The 16,977-nt window shown below is 40.9% G+C and overlaps 1 protein-coding gene across 1 annotated transcript in view; it reads left to right on the top strand.

The window, feature by feature from the left end:
• Positions 1 to 16,977, top strand: part of ICA1 (islet cell autoantigen 1) — a 123,833-nt gene that overhangs the window by 7,550 nt on the left and 99,306 nt on the right. The window contains exons 2-3 of the mRNA XM_019665295.1: positions 2,065 to 2,188; positions 6,335 to 6,533. Of these exons, the coding sequence (XP_019520840.1) occupies positions 2,142 to 2,188; positions 6,335 to 6,533 (246 nt within the window). The 5' untranslated portion in view covers positions 2,065 to 2,141. The remainder of the gene's footprint in view (positions 1 to 2,064; positions 2,189 to 6,334; positions 6,534 to 16,977) is intronic.

Raw genomic sequence — 16,977 nt, 5'->3', positions numbered from 1 at the left:
TAACCAAAAATGATTTCTCAAATGCTTCAACCTACTTAGGTTTATTTAGGAAAGGGTGCAATTTCACTCTTTCCTACAGTGTAATCATTCAGGTCCCGTGAATTGGTTTCTTCTTAGCCTTACGCTAAATGTGTTCATTTGTATGTGACTCAAGGCTTCAACTTAAAAAAAAAATGGTGACTGTCGCCTCATGCTGTTATGAACCAAAATGTGAAATTGCTCTCCATAGGGAAAGATTCGTTGTGGAATTGAGTGAATCCCATATTAATGGAGAGGAGAAGGCATGAAAGGTATTACAACACAACAAAACTCCTTATAATTATAGGCATTATTTTTAAGCTGTGTGGCACCAGGACATACATACCGAATAAGCATTTAAAGTGAAATAAAGTATACGGGGGTCACAAGGCAAAAATTATAGTTAATTCAATTTCACAAGCATTTACCTGGGGAGTCCATAGTTTACATGCGGTCCCTGTCCTGAGAAAGCTTAGAGTCTCTTGAGCAATAGACACACGCCCACCCACAAACTCTCTGATACGAGGTGCTGAGAGGGCATTGCTGTGGTGGAGAAATGGGGGTCAACTACTTGACAGAAGAAGTGGCCTTTCAGCTGGACTTGGACCAATGAACTTAATTTTGAGAGACAGAAGAGGAAGGACAGTAGTCAGTCATTCCTCTCTCAGGAAGAATGGATTCGACAAGCCTCTCCTCTGGAATGTGTAGAATGAACCACAGTCACAGATTCATAAGGAATGAGTAGAGAGTTTAACCTTCCCCCTTGGACTCAGGGTTCCTGGCTAACCTTCTGCAACTATCATTGGAGAGGTTGTGTCAGGAATCGGGTGCCTTCTCAAAGAAGTCTGGATGGTTCGTGAAAACAGACAAGAATCCTAGTAGCGTTTCAAAAGCATTTTTAAAGACAAATGATGTATAAATGCATCAGTACAGAAATGTGAGCAATAAGAGTAGTGTTCAAAGTATGTCCATAGTAAATGCTGTGTTTCGGGGGAAAAAACACTCTATGGAGCTCACTGTCGCTCCTTGCTCAGCTGTTGGTGAGTGTGTAGTTGAGACCAGTGGCTGCATAACAGCCCACTGTTCATTGGGTGGATGTGCTGGGGATGATTAAATCAGTCTCCACTATAGGGAAAGATAGTGTTTTGCTGTTGTAAATAACGGTGCTATGATTATCTTTGTATATACATCTTTGTGCCCATTTTACTTCTTTAAGAAGCACTCCTCATAGAAGTGCAATGTCCAAAGAGACACAGTTCTACGATTTCTTATATTTACTGCTGAATCAATCTGTAGAAAGTTTGCACCAGTCACTATCTCACCAGTAGTACCATCTGAAGTTATCTTTAAAAATAAGGACCCATATATACAAGTACTGAATCATTATGTTTTATATTTGAAACTAATATAATGTATGTCAATTGTACATCAATTTTTTTTTTTAAAAAAGCCTAGATTAGGCATAACCAATGCAGATTTGGTTCCAACTCTGCATTTTAAAAACCCAAGTCATCAACCTGATTACCCACCCACTCTCACCCTCCAACACCACCTCCAACCAAAAACTTAACATCATGGATAAGGTATTTGGTCTGCTTTCCAATCAAATAGAATGTGAGTTAGCACACAGAAATAAAAAAGTCAGCAAGAGAGAATAACAGGAGGAAACGGGCCCTACGTTACAGGCGGCCACCAAAGATTCCCACAGTCACACTTGACAAACTCAACGTTTTTATTTCACTTCGAAGCAGCACATTATCGGCTCACTTTCCAGTACAGAGGTCACTTTCTGGTTCTGATTACAGGGCACCAAACGCACTGACAGATGTACTCAAGTGAATTTGATCTCTCGTTTTGTAAATGGAAGAACAGCCTGAAAGTTAAATGGAGGGGGTGGGGAGCTTACCTTGTAGCCTGTCACTTGGATTTAATTTCATCTGGTCTTTGACTCTAGAAGAGAGAGGACCTTGTGATTTGTCCCTCTCCTTCTCTCTGTAATAAACATGCTCATTGTTTCATGGCTCCTTTTGGTCTTTTCTTCAACAGTCTTGTCTCAAGAAGAAAACGAACTGGGAAAATTTCTCCGATCCCAAGGCTTCCAAGATAAAACCAGAGCAGGAAAAATGATGCAAGCGACAGGGAAGGCCCTCTGCTTTTCTTCCCAGCAAAGGTGTGTGGCCTTCCTTTGGGGCTCTATTTGAGGGATCCACTGAGATCCTGGGACCCATTCACTCTTGAAGGGAAATTGCCCAGTGTTCTTTTTTATTTTAATTTTTTTTTAAATTGGGTAACAGTGTGTTTTTTCCAGGACCCATCAGTTCCAAGTCAAGTCGTTGTCCTTCAGTCTAGTTGTGGAGGGCACAGCTCAGCTCCACGTCCAGTCACCACTTTCAAAGTAGTTTCAGGGAGTCAGCCCACCATCCCATGCGGGAATTGAACCGGCAACCTTGTTGTTCAGAGCACGCGCTCTAATCAGCTGAGCCACCCGGCCGCCTACCCAGTGTTCTTTAAAAGGCTCTTGCCTGAGACTGAGGAGCTGCTCTGTTCTCAGTTGTTAGTCTGTTTGTATTTACTCTCTGATGAAGATAACAGGTATGATTTTTTTCCCTCTCCCTATTAAAAACAATTTTTTTCATTATTCTTCTGGTCTATAGGGGGCACTTTACACCCGGTCACTGAGTGCTGCCCTAGGCTTCTAGCTGACCTTCATCATTGCTCACAGCAATCAGCCTGGTCCCCTTCCAAGCAGCTGATTAAGGCAGGAGCCTAATGAGACCAGGTGGAAGCGTTCCTTCTCTACTCTCGGTGGACCAATTCACTTTAAAGAGGTGATATTCAGGATGCCCTGAACCGTTCTGCTCAGACCCTGGACAGCCATGTCAGCAGCCTCACCTGGGAATGTGTTAGAAATGCAAACTCTAGGCCCCGAACCCCAAAACTGCTGAATCCCAGCCTGCATTTTAATGAGACCCCCCCAGTGGATGTCAGTGCATATTCAAGTTTGAGGAGCCCTGGTGCAGAGACAATTGTGGTAGATCAATGACCTCTTTTTCTAACACTACCGTGACTCATGTTTATGGTCAGCGTAGAATAAGCAGGAGCCCCTGAATCCAGCTGCGCTTTGTGTCTGGGAAATCAACACTCCTCTCGTCCTCCCTCCCCAGGGACGAGCAAGCCTTCAAAAACGTCACTCACTAATATTAGGCAGGATTATACCCAAGTAAGGCGTATAGGTGGTTTCCAAAAATACCCAGGCTACAAAAATTTCACTTAGATTGTCCAACATTTTTTTTCTGGTAACTTCTTCTTACTGCTTTCTCCGTCTGGGTCAAGAGCAGGCCATTGGCCTGCTCTACACGTGTTCCTAGGAAAACTCAAGAAAGGTGGAGTAGAAAAGAGACCAATTGTGCCAGTTTTTCAGTGGCCCCCCCCCTGGGCATTTTGCTGCTTCCTAATGGCATTTGGACCCTTACCTTGTGGGCAATGCCAACTTTCCTAGTTGAATGAAACCGTTTCTAATAGTTTTCTACCCATTTTCCCAAGAAGAATGTTTCTTTATAACCTTGAATTGCACTATTTAATATTATTTATAACTTTTTTCCTTGTAAAAGTAATACACACTCATTCTAGAAAAATTTTAAAACAGAGACAAACCAAAAGGAGAAAATTTAAAAAAAAAAACACTAAAATTTTGCTAATAGAGATGACCCACTTTTAATCCCTTGATACTTTCTCTGCATATACATTTTCCCCAGCCTCATAAGGGTAATTGATTCCTGAAAGATTTTTCATAAATTCTCATATGTCAAACATATAATTATCACTTATTTCAGTGGGAAAAATCTTAGACCTGTATGCCAAAATTAACATCCATTTATTAATAAAGTCAAATCCCTGGACACAATCATTACAAGAATTATCATTAGTGATCACATAATTACTTTATAATATGCCTGTCTATCCAACAGATAACCTTTCATACCTGTTTACCAAATTATCTCACAAAAGGATATATGGTACCTTAAGTTTATAAAAATCTAATCTTTGGATACAGACATAAACAGTAAAAGAAATTAAAAATGATACTTGAAAGTATCACTGTACAATCTAGCAAACTGCGCTATATCCATAATTTAATGCAACTTGAACAACGTTGCAGCTTGGAAGGTGGCCTCCTGTAAGATGGCTCTAGTTTCATGGCATTCAGCTGCTTCCCAGGCACATAAAATCCAGGCCAGACCTCCTAAACTTGAAGAAAATAGGAAGACTACATAAAACTCACATGAAATTGAATTCTCAGACCTTGAATGGACATATTGGGATATGCCGGAACATATTTTAATATAAACAGCATCATATCATACAATTTTTGTATAGTATCACATACTGATTATTTAGCAAATTAATTTTTCTGATCAAATAGCATTAACACCGTTTTATGTCCACATATGCATTTTTTCTTAAACACCCATAACATCGTATTCCATTACCTGGATATGCCATGATACATTTAACCCAAGCCCTGCTGTCCACTACTTGGGTCACTTCCACCTTTTCCTACTAAAGGACAGATGTCTTTGAAGTATACCTTTAGGCACTTTATTAATTATTCCCACTGGGTAGGTTTTCATGAATGAAAACATGGGCCAGTCTTTCACTGAAGCTTAATGGTTCCGGTTATTGAGATTTTCTTTGATCTAGACTCAGTCCCTGGTACCACAAGTAAAGAGGTTTTTACCTGAGCTTATTCAAAGGAACTTACAGGGGGGGAAATGAGGTGATTTTATATGCCTTTTTGTTTTCTTCAAGACCTTAGTATCTATCATCATGTTATTACATCTTCAAAGGTTTCTGTCCAACTTTACAACAGTCAAAGAAATTGAGACTGTTTTATTCAACCTGTTTAGGAAAGATGGCAAAATCCAAAGGAAGAGAAAAAGATATCCAGAACTGAACGGGATTCTTAGGGGGGCAGCTGAGGACTGTTTCTCCCTTTAAATAGAAGTCTTCAGTTGTATAAACCTTCACACTCGCATTTGTTTTCCTGCCATACTTGCTAGTCAACCGCTCATTCAATTTGATGAACAGTGAGTGTTCAACTTAATCCAGTGGTGATAACGCACTTACTTTATGACACACCAATATGTCTTTGAAGCCAACCAGCAACACCTCAGTAGGATGATGTCAGCAAGTTTTTTTGTAGAGAACTGCTGAATATTTAAAACCAGTGCTTTGTAGACAAAAGGAAAACCTAATGAAAATAGTAAAAAGGATTTTTTTTCTTAAACAATGTATCATTTGTATCTATAATCTTATACTGTTATATGCATATAAGGCATTGCAGACATTGGTGGAACTGCCAAGACCTGACTTTACTCACTAACACCATTGTTCCTTATACATAGAATAGTTTACATTTAAATTGAAATGCAAATATTCATCTTATTATTATTATTTTTTTTTAATCTTTGCCCACGACTTCATGGAGATGACTGTATTATAAGACTGCAATACATCTGGCATTACTCGTTTGGGGTAAGAAGGTGGAGCGAACAGTATTCTGCCCCCACCCCCACACCCATAGATATTTTATCCAAAGTTTGATATGTTTCAAACATTATTTTTTGCTGAATAAGTAATGGTATGTTATGACCAATATAATTATTTTACACCCACTTCATTATATAAGTTTTGGTTTTTTAATAAAGATCAAATCACATAACCTATCTGAGTGCCTAACATAGTAAATCCTCAGTACATGTACTTCTCCCCCCTTCCTCGACCATTTACAAATGCTTCTGTTTGTGCTTCATTCTTGGACTACTGGAGCAAGCAGCAGATGCCCAGGCCTTTGGAGAGTAATCCACAATGGCCTAGCCAGGGGGACCCTAATCATACACATGTCCAGCCCTCCGCAAAGGGCCACGCTTCAGAGGAGCAGAAAGCAGGGAGTGGCCAAGGGTAGACATGGGACATAGTTATGCCTTGACCTTCCTCTGTTAACACAGGATTGGTTCTAGCTTCAAAGGAGTCCTCTTTGCCCAGGCATGAGACCACCCCCAACAAAACGACGGAAATACTTTCCAGTAGTACAGCTAAGTAACAGTAACCTAAGGGATTAGTACGTGGGTAATCATCTCTGGCTGACTCATCAGTTCACATACATTTCAATTATAATCCACCAGACATTTCTGCAGCATCATCTGTGTTCCAGGCACCGCACTAGGCTCATGAGTTTAAGCTTGGTAAACTGTCAAGGTTTCAAAATTGCTTGCCCTCTTAGTTTCAAGATTGTGGCTTTTATCCTCTGGTTTAGGTTGGCCTTGCGAAATCCTCTGTGTCGATTTCACCAAGAAGTGGAGACTTTTCGGCATCGGGCCATCTCGGACACTTGGCTGACAGTGAACCGCATGGAGCAGTGCCGGACTGAATACAGAGGGGCCTTATTATGGATGAAGGACGTGTCACAGGAGCTTGATCCGGACCTGTACAAGCAAATGGAGAAGTTCAGGAAGGTAGGGGATTTTATGAGGGTTACCAAAAGGGGTACCTGTTGGAAGGTAATGAGGTGTGATTTGAACCCCTCTAATGAAGAAGACATAACTCAAAAGCACCAAGGATGCAATTAATCACTGCCAGTGTCTTTTTATGTGACAGAATACCAATTAATGTGATATATAATTCTCTAAGGATAAGAGCGAAGAGACAGCTGAAAATTGCTGGAACTTAGTAACTGGTTCTAATTGAAGTCAGATTTTCATACAATGTGCACTTTTTTGTAAGGTTGTCACTTTTAAATGCTTTTTCATGCATAACTAAAAATCAAGATTAGATAAAATGAAACGAAGGTGAGAACAGACTATTGGAGAAATCTTTTTAAATTGCTAATGGATATTAAAATTAATAGAGTAATAATGTTCCTTTGTTTTGTGAAGTTGTTCAGAAGCCATGGGGTTTACTTATAGGATTAAATAATGTGGCATTGACTCCATCTTGTAATAGACCTCTTTGGAAATTTGTCTGAGGAAAATGTATAGCTGAGAAGATGGGCACGCTCCTAAGTTTCTCTGGAATCACTGGCGAGCAGCAGAACACTATTCTCTTGGTTTTTAAAGCTATCTTGTGTCAGTTTAGTTGTTTAGAGATGTAGTCATAGGAGGATACATCTTACCACTAGGTGGCAGTACTACACTGAGTATTTATGAAAATGCGGCTTTTTGTTGCGTACATACAATCTTGGTAGTTCTTTGTTTGGTCGACTTGGATATATTTCAGGGTGTGAAAGAAAAAAAATCAAGCAAATGTTAGGCTTGACATAATACTGTGTCAACTGTCTTATTACTCATTTAAAGTGATTCATTGATTTTCCCTAAAATCCCTGGATTTGTTTTTAAGTGCATCGTTGTGGAGCTGTGAATGGGAAGGCCCAATGGTACGCAGGTTAGCCATGTAGGTTGCGTTGGATGTGTGGGATGGGGCATATGTGGAAGGGAGAAAAGGAAAGACCTTCTATTGCTTAAGAATAGGGTCTCTGATTCTTGACCTAGATATTCAATTGATAACAAATTTTTGTAAAAGTCAAGTTTTATTCTGGTTTGTAATTTAGAATTCCTCTCTATGAAAGAAATCAGAGTCCATTTTATTTCTGATCACAGATGGCCTTAATGTGTTAGCAGCATCTAACTTCTCGGTACATCAGGCCCCTGAGCTCACGGAGCATCGGAACTGAAAAGTCTTTTAAAGATGAGCTAGTGAACAGTGCAACTCGCTCATTCTTCAAAGAGAAGAGCTAGGCCCCAAAATAGTACATAAAACTTCCCAAGGGTTGAAGGTAGATGTTGGCAAGCCCAGGCTACATTTGAAAATTCCTGACTTTCTTATCAGGCCAGTAATTTGGTTTATCTTTGACACTTTATTTGGGAGTTGGAGGAGGACAGGGAATGGAAAGAAGAGGTTAAAAAAAGAAAAAACGGAGGAAAAACATTGTTGGCAGGGTGTAGTGCCAGTCACTTTTTATCTACTACATCCTTTAAGCCTCATAATAACCAAGGCACAGGTTTGATTTTATAGGTGAAAAAAATGATACTTATTTTAAGTGACTAGCCCAAGGTCAGACAAGGAATCCTAGCATAATTTTTATACTATGCATAATTTTTTTTCCGAAGAGGGGAAAAAAAGGGAAATTGAAGAACATACCAAAAATTGAAAAGGGCATTTTCATAGTAATGCCTCTCCTGTGATTTAGTCATTCAGTGGACATTTATTGAGCACCTTCTATATGCCAGATAATACAAGTAAACCCATGATGATTCTGGAAGGCAGGAGAATTTCACGTGGAATTGTGTTTATTTGGTTTTGTTTTGGAAGGTGGTTACTGGCTGTGTAAGGATGAAATAAAAACCAAGCCCTTTCGTCATTTGGTTTGAATGTTGAAACATTACCCACTCTTTAGTGTCATCAATCTGTTGATTTTGGAAAATATGGTTTAAAAAAAATTCTTTGCCACGCAGAAGTAGCTGAAGTGATGCCTTGCTCCACAGTCCCATGTGTGCTGGATTTAATTTAATAGCGAAACATGGTGTACTTAGAATTTAGGGAAAGAATTGTTGTTAAGAAATCAAAGGCGAGTATACATTAGGATGTCGGAAAAGTCATGACGTATTTTTTCTGTTTTTCGTTGCAAAAACACGTCATGACTTTTCCGACAACCCAATATTTGATGAGGCTGGACTCTTCGTGAAGTCCCCTGACTAGACTGGTTTCCTCTACTGTCACAACCCCAGGGCCAACCCAGCACCTGTCCCCAAGTTCGCACTCATATCGATGGCCAGATTTCAGCCACTGAGTTGAAAGTGCCAAAAACATGTTTTCTCAAACTTCTAGAGCATTCCCACCATGTGCAACTGACCTTATGGTGTTTTGGAAATTGACATACGTGGTTTTGCAGGTAAGAAGTAGCATTATTGATTTGTGGCTTGCTGCCCTCTTCGGAATGAATTTAAATTGTGGAGTTAGCTGTTCGCTTGGAGTTTGTAACTTGAAGTTTAACTTTGAGCAAGTTTTAGTGTTTGTTCCAGTTAGGATTCCATTTTCAACAGCTCTCCGTTGACCTCTCAGGAAAGTGTTATAGAAACATAAATGGGGTGCGCGGTCCAGCTGCACGTGTCTCCTCAGAGTCACTGTGGGATGGGGAATTTGTCTCCATCTCCTCCTGCCGCCGTAACATTTCAACTGATGAATCCTGAACTAAAACAGTATTTGCTGTCCATTCTGTTCTCAGAGTCCTCACTTTCTGAGGAAGACAAAATTCTAATTCATACCCCACAAATGTGATCCCCGATTGCAACCTTCAGCATGCAATAATTCATTTATTCACTCATCCAGCCAATGACATTGAAGCTCCCACTGCATGCTGGGCTATTGGTGGAAAGATACAGTAGCGAATAAACAGACATGATCACTGCCTTCCTGTTGCATGTAGTCACTTGGGGATAGAGCAAGTAAGTGTGATGTGGTATGATAAACCATTGTCTGAGGTGGCACGTGCTGCCACACCTGGGAGGGGCTGCCCAGAGAAAGTGGCATCTAAACCAGATTCAAAGGATGAGTGGGAAGGAGTAGGCACAGCAGAGCAGGGTTCCAGGCTGAGGAAGCAGCTCAGACACAGGCCTCTGGGTGAAAGCAACAGGGCACTTCTGAGGACCTACAAGGTCCTTGCAACCAGAGCACAGAAGGCACAATGGGTGTGGGAACGGCAGTGCCCAGACCATCGGGGCTGGAAAGGTTAGCCGAGCCGAACTGGAAGGGACAGGTCCCAGAGGGCTAAGGGGAGATGGAAGGGTATTGAGAGAGGGAAGGACCTGGTTCAGTTTGTGTTCTTACGAGCTCACTCAGATTTTAATATGGAGAAGGGATTGGAAGGACCCAAGCCCGCAGTCCGGGAGAGCTGCTAGGAGGCTTGTGTACAAGCCCAGACAAGATACGAGGTGCCCATGGAATGAAGATGGCGGTAAACCAGAGAAATGTACTGCTCTGACCTATCCCAGACTCCGTGATAGTAGCACTTAAATTATGGAGCCCTTCCGTCATTTTAGAAATGAATAGAATAAGTATATAAATAAATAAATAGCAAGATCAAATGTACTTTCACCTCCAGCCAACACTTTTTTCATAGTGTTTTCCAAATGCTGATAAACTTTTCCAATAACACACAGTGGGCATGACCAAAACGATGGATGAAAAACTTAAAATTAAACAAAGCAAATAAACTGTTTCCATTCTGGCACCCTTTGAAGCATATAGGCCAGATGACAGCTCTGAGCAGCCACATTAATAAGCATTTATTAAGTTGTCTATATTTGGGGATGGAAATACAAAGAGGTGGAAAAGCTGGATCCCAACCCTCAAGAAGGACCCTGCTGGTCATCTGTTCCTTGTCAAAATGGCCGTGATAAACAAGACACCTGGAGAGTGTGGCCATATGCAGCTATTCTCCTAAAGACCAGATAATAGGAAATGGTGGATGAATGTAAATGGGCAGAGCTGGGCGGCTGTCGGCAGTGGGAAGCTCCTCCTTACAGTGTGATTCTCCCCAGGAGGGAAATGGATGGGAGACTACACCATCCAGTATTTTACGAGCAGTTACACCGGGTGATATATGTGCCCTTTGAAGGCAGAGTGAAAGGGTGTAATTTAAAAATAGAAGTCAGCTTCTTGGAGCCGATTACATCAGCTTAAGTTGTGAGCTTACAGAAGAGCTTTTGCAGCCTGATGCCCTTGAGAGAGTCCTCCTGTGGTCAATTAAGTGTCTTGTTTTTCTTGAAAGTCAGAAATGGGATGGAGGGTAATTATTCTAAATGGAATAAAAGCTGTGTTAGGTGTAAGAAAATAGTTCTGAATCCTCTAAAGAGATAATATGGAAATGTATATGTGGGCATTTGTATGAGTTGGAGTCCTTATAGACAAGGACTCCGGGAACTGGCATTTTAATGAGGGCTCTTTATTAAATGGCTTAATGAAACCCTGCAGCATTTGTCTAGCGTTTCATCACCATCATTCAAAAGGGTATCTATAAGGTAGGAAATGTGAATAAATAAACACTGGTATTTTCAGGCTCCTATCTATTTAAAATAGTGTCAGTATTTTGGAGAGCTGTTAATTCAATTCACTAAAGCCATATTACTAAAGGATATGTTGCTGTGAGAAGGTTTATTAATAACTGATGGTGGCTTAATAGGTGGGGCTTTATTAGGGTCATCCGTCAGTGAAGTCCTTGTGTCCCAACTGAAGGTTTAGGTCTGTAGAGCTTGGTCCAGGACTAGTAAACAGCAATATTGACATGAGAGGGCTTTTTCCTGTGGACAAAGACTTGGGTTAATTAATTTGACAGCATCATTAATTACTGCTGAAATCGTTGGTCTTTGTCAGAGGTCGAGCTCTTTTAGCAATTGAGGGCAGGTCCCATGAGAGCTGGAGTCGCCAAGTAATCATGCAGGGGTAGCACCCCTCAGCCGTCTCCCCGTTCTGTGACAAAGGCCTTTCCTTTTTGCCTGGGCCTTCCAGCTTTCTTGCTTAAACCAGTGTTCTGCATTGGTTCAGTGCCAAGGGCAGGGCTGAGAATACCCCCCCCCACACACACACACACACAACTCAACAAATTGTGTTGAGTGAGTGTGGAGAATTTCAGGCTTCGGTCCGTACAATGGACCAACACTGTTTAAGCAGCATGTTGGCTCTCAGGGCTTGGCTTAATTCATACGTAAAAGGGGGAGAGGGGCTTGGCTTGATCTCTCACTTGTCTCCTCCAGCTCTAAAATTCTAGGCACTGGATTAAGCTCTTTGATGAGGTGAAAGTTGCTTTCGTAAAGCGAGCACGCTATTGTATATTTCGTAACCCTCCATTTTCGTGCGTTGGGTTTTGGTGTGTGCTTGTCGTTTGTTTTGTTTTGGCTGTTTAACTAGGGCGCCTGCTTTTTGTGGTGCCCAAGAAGATTGGATCTAGCTGCTAAACCCCACCCTTTGGGTTGCTGTTTCTTTGTACTACCTAAACGCCATCAGGGAAACATGCCATTTTCACGGGGCCCAACTGGGAAGGAAACAAATAATTACACCCTTGCTTTCACTTCTGAATTTTATGAGAGGAGGCCTTTGGGGCTTTGTGTGTCTTTATTGATTTCCCCTGCTGAACTTGGTGAAGAGCAAAAACGAGTTTCAGGGTTAAGCCAAGACCATTTAGAATAGCGTGCATGAAACAGATAACTCGCAGAACGGACGCTAGCTGGCTGGCTGCCTGCTGCTCCTGGTCGGAAGGAGAGAAGAGGAAGAAGTCGCATGACCTGCGTTAGGATGGCTCCGCACCCTGTTCCCAGCACAGCCTACAGCAGCCGTGACAGCTTGGATGGGTCTACAAGTGTACTGCAGTGTTCTCATCCACTAAAGGGGCGATAGGTACTCGATGATCAGCGAGCTGTCTTCCAGCTGTAACATTTTTATTATTCTTTCTCTAAATCGTGAAGCCCTAAAATGATTAAGCTCCTCTCTGTGGAGAAGTGGAGACTGGAGCAGGGCTAACGTGTCCTTTTGTTAGTGTCATGTTTTCCTCCCATGTCAAGTAAGTTCTGGTCTTGCTGGGTCAGCTTGGTCTTGCTGCTGCTGCGCTAATATTAGGCTCTGGCAAAGAATATTTCACTGATAATTCTTGGGTAGAGGAGACTTCGGGGTTTACAAACTGATAATATTAATCTCTTATTTAGATATTCATACTTTTGCAGGAGTCAGACCCCTGTGACCCCTGTGGCTAGCCACCTGTTTGTGTAAATAAAGTTTTTCATTGGAACACAACCATACCCGTTTCATTTACTTGTGTCTATGGCTGCTTTCGTGATACCATGGCAGAATTGAGACACTGTTGTGGTCCACAAGGCAAAATATTTGCTTTTTACCCCTTTATAGAAGAGAGTTTGCTGGCCCCTGATTTATAGGCACCTCGAGTACATGTTGAAGTTAAGAAGTTTGGGAATTTAAAAAATTTTTAATTACGGTAAAACAAACAAAATAATATTTACCATCTTAAACGCTTTTAAGTGTCCATTTCAGTAGTAGGTATATTCGCATTGTTGTACAACAGATCTCCAAAACTTTTGCATCTTGCAAACTGAAACTGTAATACCCATTAAACATCCACTCCCCATTACCCCTTCCCCAGCTCCCAGTAACCACCACTCTATTTTCTGTTTTTATGAATTTAACTACTTGAGATCCTTCATATCAGTGGAATCATGCAGTATTTGTCTTTTTTGTGACTGGATTATTTCATTTTGCATAATACCTTCAAGGTTCATCCATATTGTAGCATGTGGCAGGATTTCCTTCCTTTTTAACTTTTTAAGGCTAACTAGTATTCCATTGTGTGTGTGTGCGCGCGCGCGCACGCGTGTGTGTGTGTGTGTGTGTGTGTGTGTGTATCACATTTTATTTATCCATTTATTCATCAGTGGACATATTGGGGTTGCTTTCACCTCTCGGCTCTTATAAATAGTGTTGCTATGAACATAGTGTGCAAATAACTCTTCCAGACCCTCCGTTGAACCCAGAATACAAAATAGTCAAACATAATATGCATCTTATAAATGTTTGTATTACTGAATGAAATTTAATCCTGCCATTGAATAAAAATGAGACTCAGGCTTTGCAAGCAAGGATTCATTTGATTTTTATCACATACTAATTCATGGTTTAAATTATCTAATTTCTATAAGAATAGTAAACATTAGTATGGTTTTTTAAAATAAACATATGTAATATTGTAAAAGCTAGTGTTGGCTTAAAATAGATTTTTTTTTCTTTCCTGGGGTGGGTAGAAAGGACTGCTTCTCTCTTGGGAGAAATATCGAATGTTTGCATGTGGTATTTCTCTAATTGTGTGAGGGAAAGCTTGCTGACTTCTCAAGTTTCCAAGTGGATTCTGGACAAAAGTGAGTTATCGAAGTGTGAACTGATCCGGCCCAAGATAGTTTTCCTTTTGCCAGATTGTCTTGCTTTTCTTCCTAAGACTTATGTGTACTGGATGTCATATGCAAGCCTGGTTTCTAGAATTTCACGGGCGATAATGCACAAAACATACAGGTTTTACTGAGTAGAACCATCAGGTTCCAGATTAAAATGCTGCCATCCAGTGAGCCCACCTCATAACAAGCGCTCCTCAGTGCCCCAGCAGCTAGAATCTGGTGGGTGGATTCATTGTTTCCACGTTTCCCCATGTTGTGCTTTTGGCTGCAGGGTCAGAGGGATGGCTGGTGCCCAGGACCCCATTCCCCCCCACTCCTCCCCAACAACCACAGACTGTTCCATCTGCCTCTGTCTGCTTTTGGTAGCTGTGGAAGAAGGTGTCATCTTAGATTATGGTTAAATGAAAAATCACTGTGTTCAAGTACTATGATTTACTATTGTAGTTACTATTTTTCTAGTTTGTCTCCAAGTTTGTCGTATCTGTATAACCCTCTAGATTACCCTCTTCCTTTTGGTGAACAGCTCAAATACTATTTTTCCCAACTAGCCCTCTTATTCTTTCATGACAAATTAGTTGCAATTTTTACCAACTTCTAGATTTTAGTATAGAAGGAGACAGGTGCACCCTGGTGGGTTAGCCTAGCACTCTCATTTTTAAATGTTTATGCTTTAGGGATCCATTTCACGATTCTATTATTCTTGTGTTTTTTTTTTAACTGGTTTTACCATTTTAAAAGTGGTTTACTTAGATACACAAACTAGAATGTGGATTTTATTTAATTTCAAACAGTAGCAATATATCTACCATTTCCTGAATGTCAATAGCTTTATAGGACTGTAAGTTACTTTTATTACAGTCAGAATTCTCTTCAACTGCATTCTTCTTTGCAACCAGACTTTTCAGTGACAGAAACAAATAATGATTTCATGGTTGTCTAAATCGTCACTTTTACATCAGACTGGATTTATAAATTGGCTATGGAGAGTTAATATTTCAGAGAGAAAGCTCTACATCACAATTGCTTTAGGAAAAACCTGTGTTCTGTGTTCATTTGTCATCAAGGAATATTGAAAGGTTTGAATAGCATTTTAAAAAATTGATTGATTGATTTTTGTGAACCCCCAACAAAGCATTCCTAACAAGATTTATCCAAGCAATATTGGCCCTGTAATGGAGTCATAGACTAGCATTGGTTTCACAAGTTTCCTGCCTCCCAGTAAAATTCAGGATTGCTTTGTATCTCAAGTCCCAAATCTCTCCGTACTTTAGTGTTTGAACTACCAAAAGAATGTGTCGATAGAAAAAAGTTATTTTCCATTCACTGTTGTGAGATTGAAAAAAAAGATATTTGTTGATTCCTTGGTCTCCAGAGAACTGATATAATCCTAATCTGAGAGGGAAATGAACCAGTGGAGTCCCTCATGCGACCCAGTTTATGACCTGGTCAGTGGCTTTATTCACTAAAGTTTGCACAATCCCTACCACTTTCAACTCACTTCTCTCAAAGAGCGGCTTCTCTTTGCCTCCTTTAATTAGTTTTTGGGGAAACCTTAAAACCTTCAACAGAAGCAACGTTCAGTATGTGTGCTACCCTCCTAGCATAAAGTTTTCAGGATAATTCCAGGTGTAATACAATTATCCCAAGTGAAAAAATTATGTTTCATAATACAGCAATTATCCCACACTAAATCATTATCCCGCACAAGATACATGAAACTCATAGATAGGAGCCTTCACATCTTAAACTGGACAATTTTACATGAACTCAGGAAACCCTAAGAAGAAGGAGGTCCTTGAAAGGCCATTAGTATGACTTTGAAATGAAATTCCCACATGCATTAATCAGGCTTCTGTTGTTCCCATCAAATGAAATAATGATTTTAGGGCTTGGTAACACTTCACAGTTGATTGGCTCTTTCTATCTAACTACCCATCTATCTGTCCATCCGTCTATTTAAATTCACTCCCCAGCTGTGATTCTGAGACAACCATTGTCATTTAGATGCTGATTCCTTACTGTGGTTCTTCTGGTGACTGCTGACATTGGAATAAGTGATACTTCTCAAGATAGATTAATTATATAAACAAATTGAGGGAAGGGTTTTTTTTTCCTGCTTTGTTCCTTTAAACAGTTCTCCCCCCCCCCCCCCCCGAGCTTTTAGAGATGGGACTCTGCATTCTTACAAGCAAAAACCATTCATGGGTATTAGTTCATGTTCTCAGTGAGATCCAGGCAAAGAGACTTGGAAAATTCCCACATACAGGGAAGAAGAACCGTATGAAAAGCCCATAGATTAATGCACGGGAAATAACTGACGAAATTTTCTCAGATAGACAGGGAAGTTGAACAGAAGCTAGTAGAGTAAAATATATTATATGTAGGATCTTGTTCTCTTTCAGTTTTTCATTCTTACTTTTGGGGGTAAAAGATACAGGAGAACCTGGCAATAGTAATGGCCGTGGACTGGATTGGGGAATGCCATGAGAGAAGATAAGAGATGAGAATGAGGCTGGAGTTTTACTGTACGCCTTCTCGTGCCTTTTATTTTTTATTTATTTTTTTAAAGATTTTTTTTAAATTGGGGAGTTGGGGGAGGGGAACAGGCAAGTTGCTGTCCTTTGGTTCTTCGGTCTAGTTGTGGAGGACGTCGCTTCACTGGCCCATGTTGGTATTGTGATCATTGTGCTCTTCCCAGCTGAGGCAGATCAGTCGCCGGCCACTGGACGGCCACTCACGGTGGCCCACGGCAGCTCACACCAGCTGCTGGCTGCAGGCCACTCACGGTCGCTTACGGCAGCTTACGGCAGCCCACTGTAGCCCCACTGCAGCCTACGCTGTTGCTGGTGACTCACGGCAGCCCATCTCCAGGTTGAGCTGTTGTTCACCATCGTAGCTGTAGAGGGCAGTGTCACTGGCTCTCATACATGGGATCCAAACTGGCGCCCTCTGG

This window comes from Hipposideros armiger, unplaced genomic scaffold, assembly GCF_001890085.2.
Source record: "Hipposideros armiger isolate ML-2016 unplaced genomic scaffold, ASM189008v1 scaffold_438, whole genome shotgun sequence".
In the NCBI taxonomy this organism is placed as follows: domain Eukaryota; kingdom Metazoa; phylum Chordata; class Mammalia; order Chiroptera; family Hipposideridae; genus Hipposideros; species Hipposideros armiger.
Note: the sequence above shows the minus strand (reverse complement) of the source record. Positions and strands in the feature narration are given on the sequence as shown.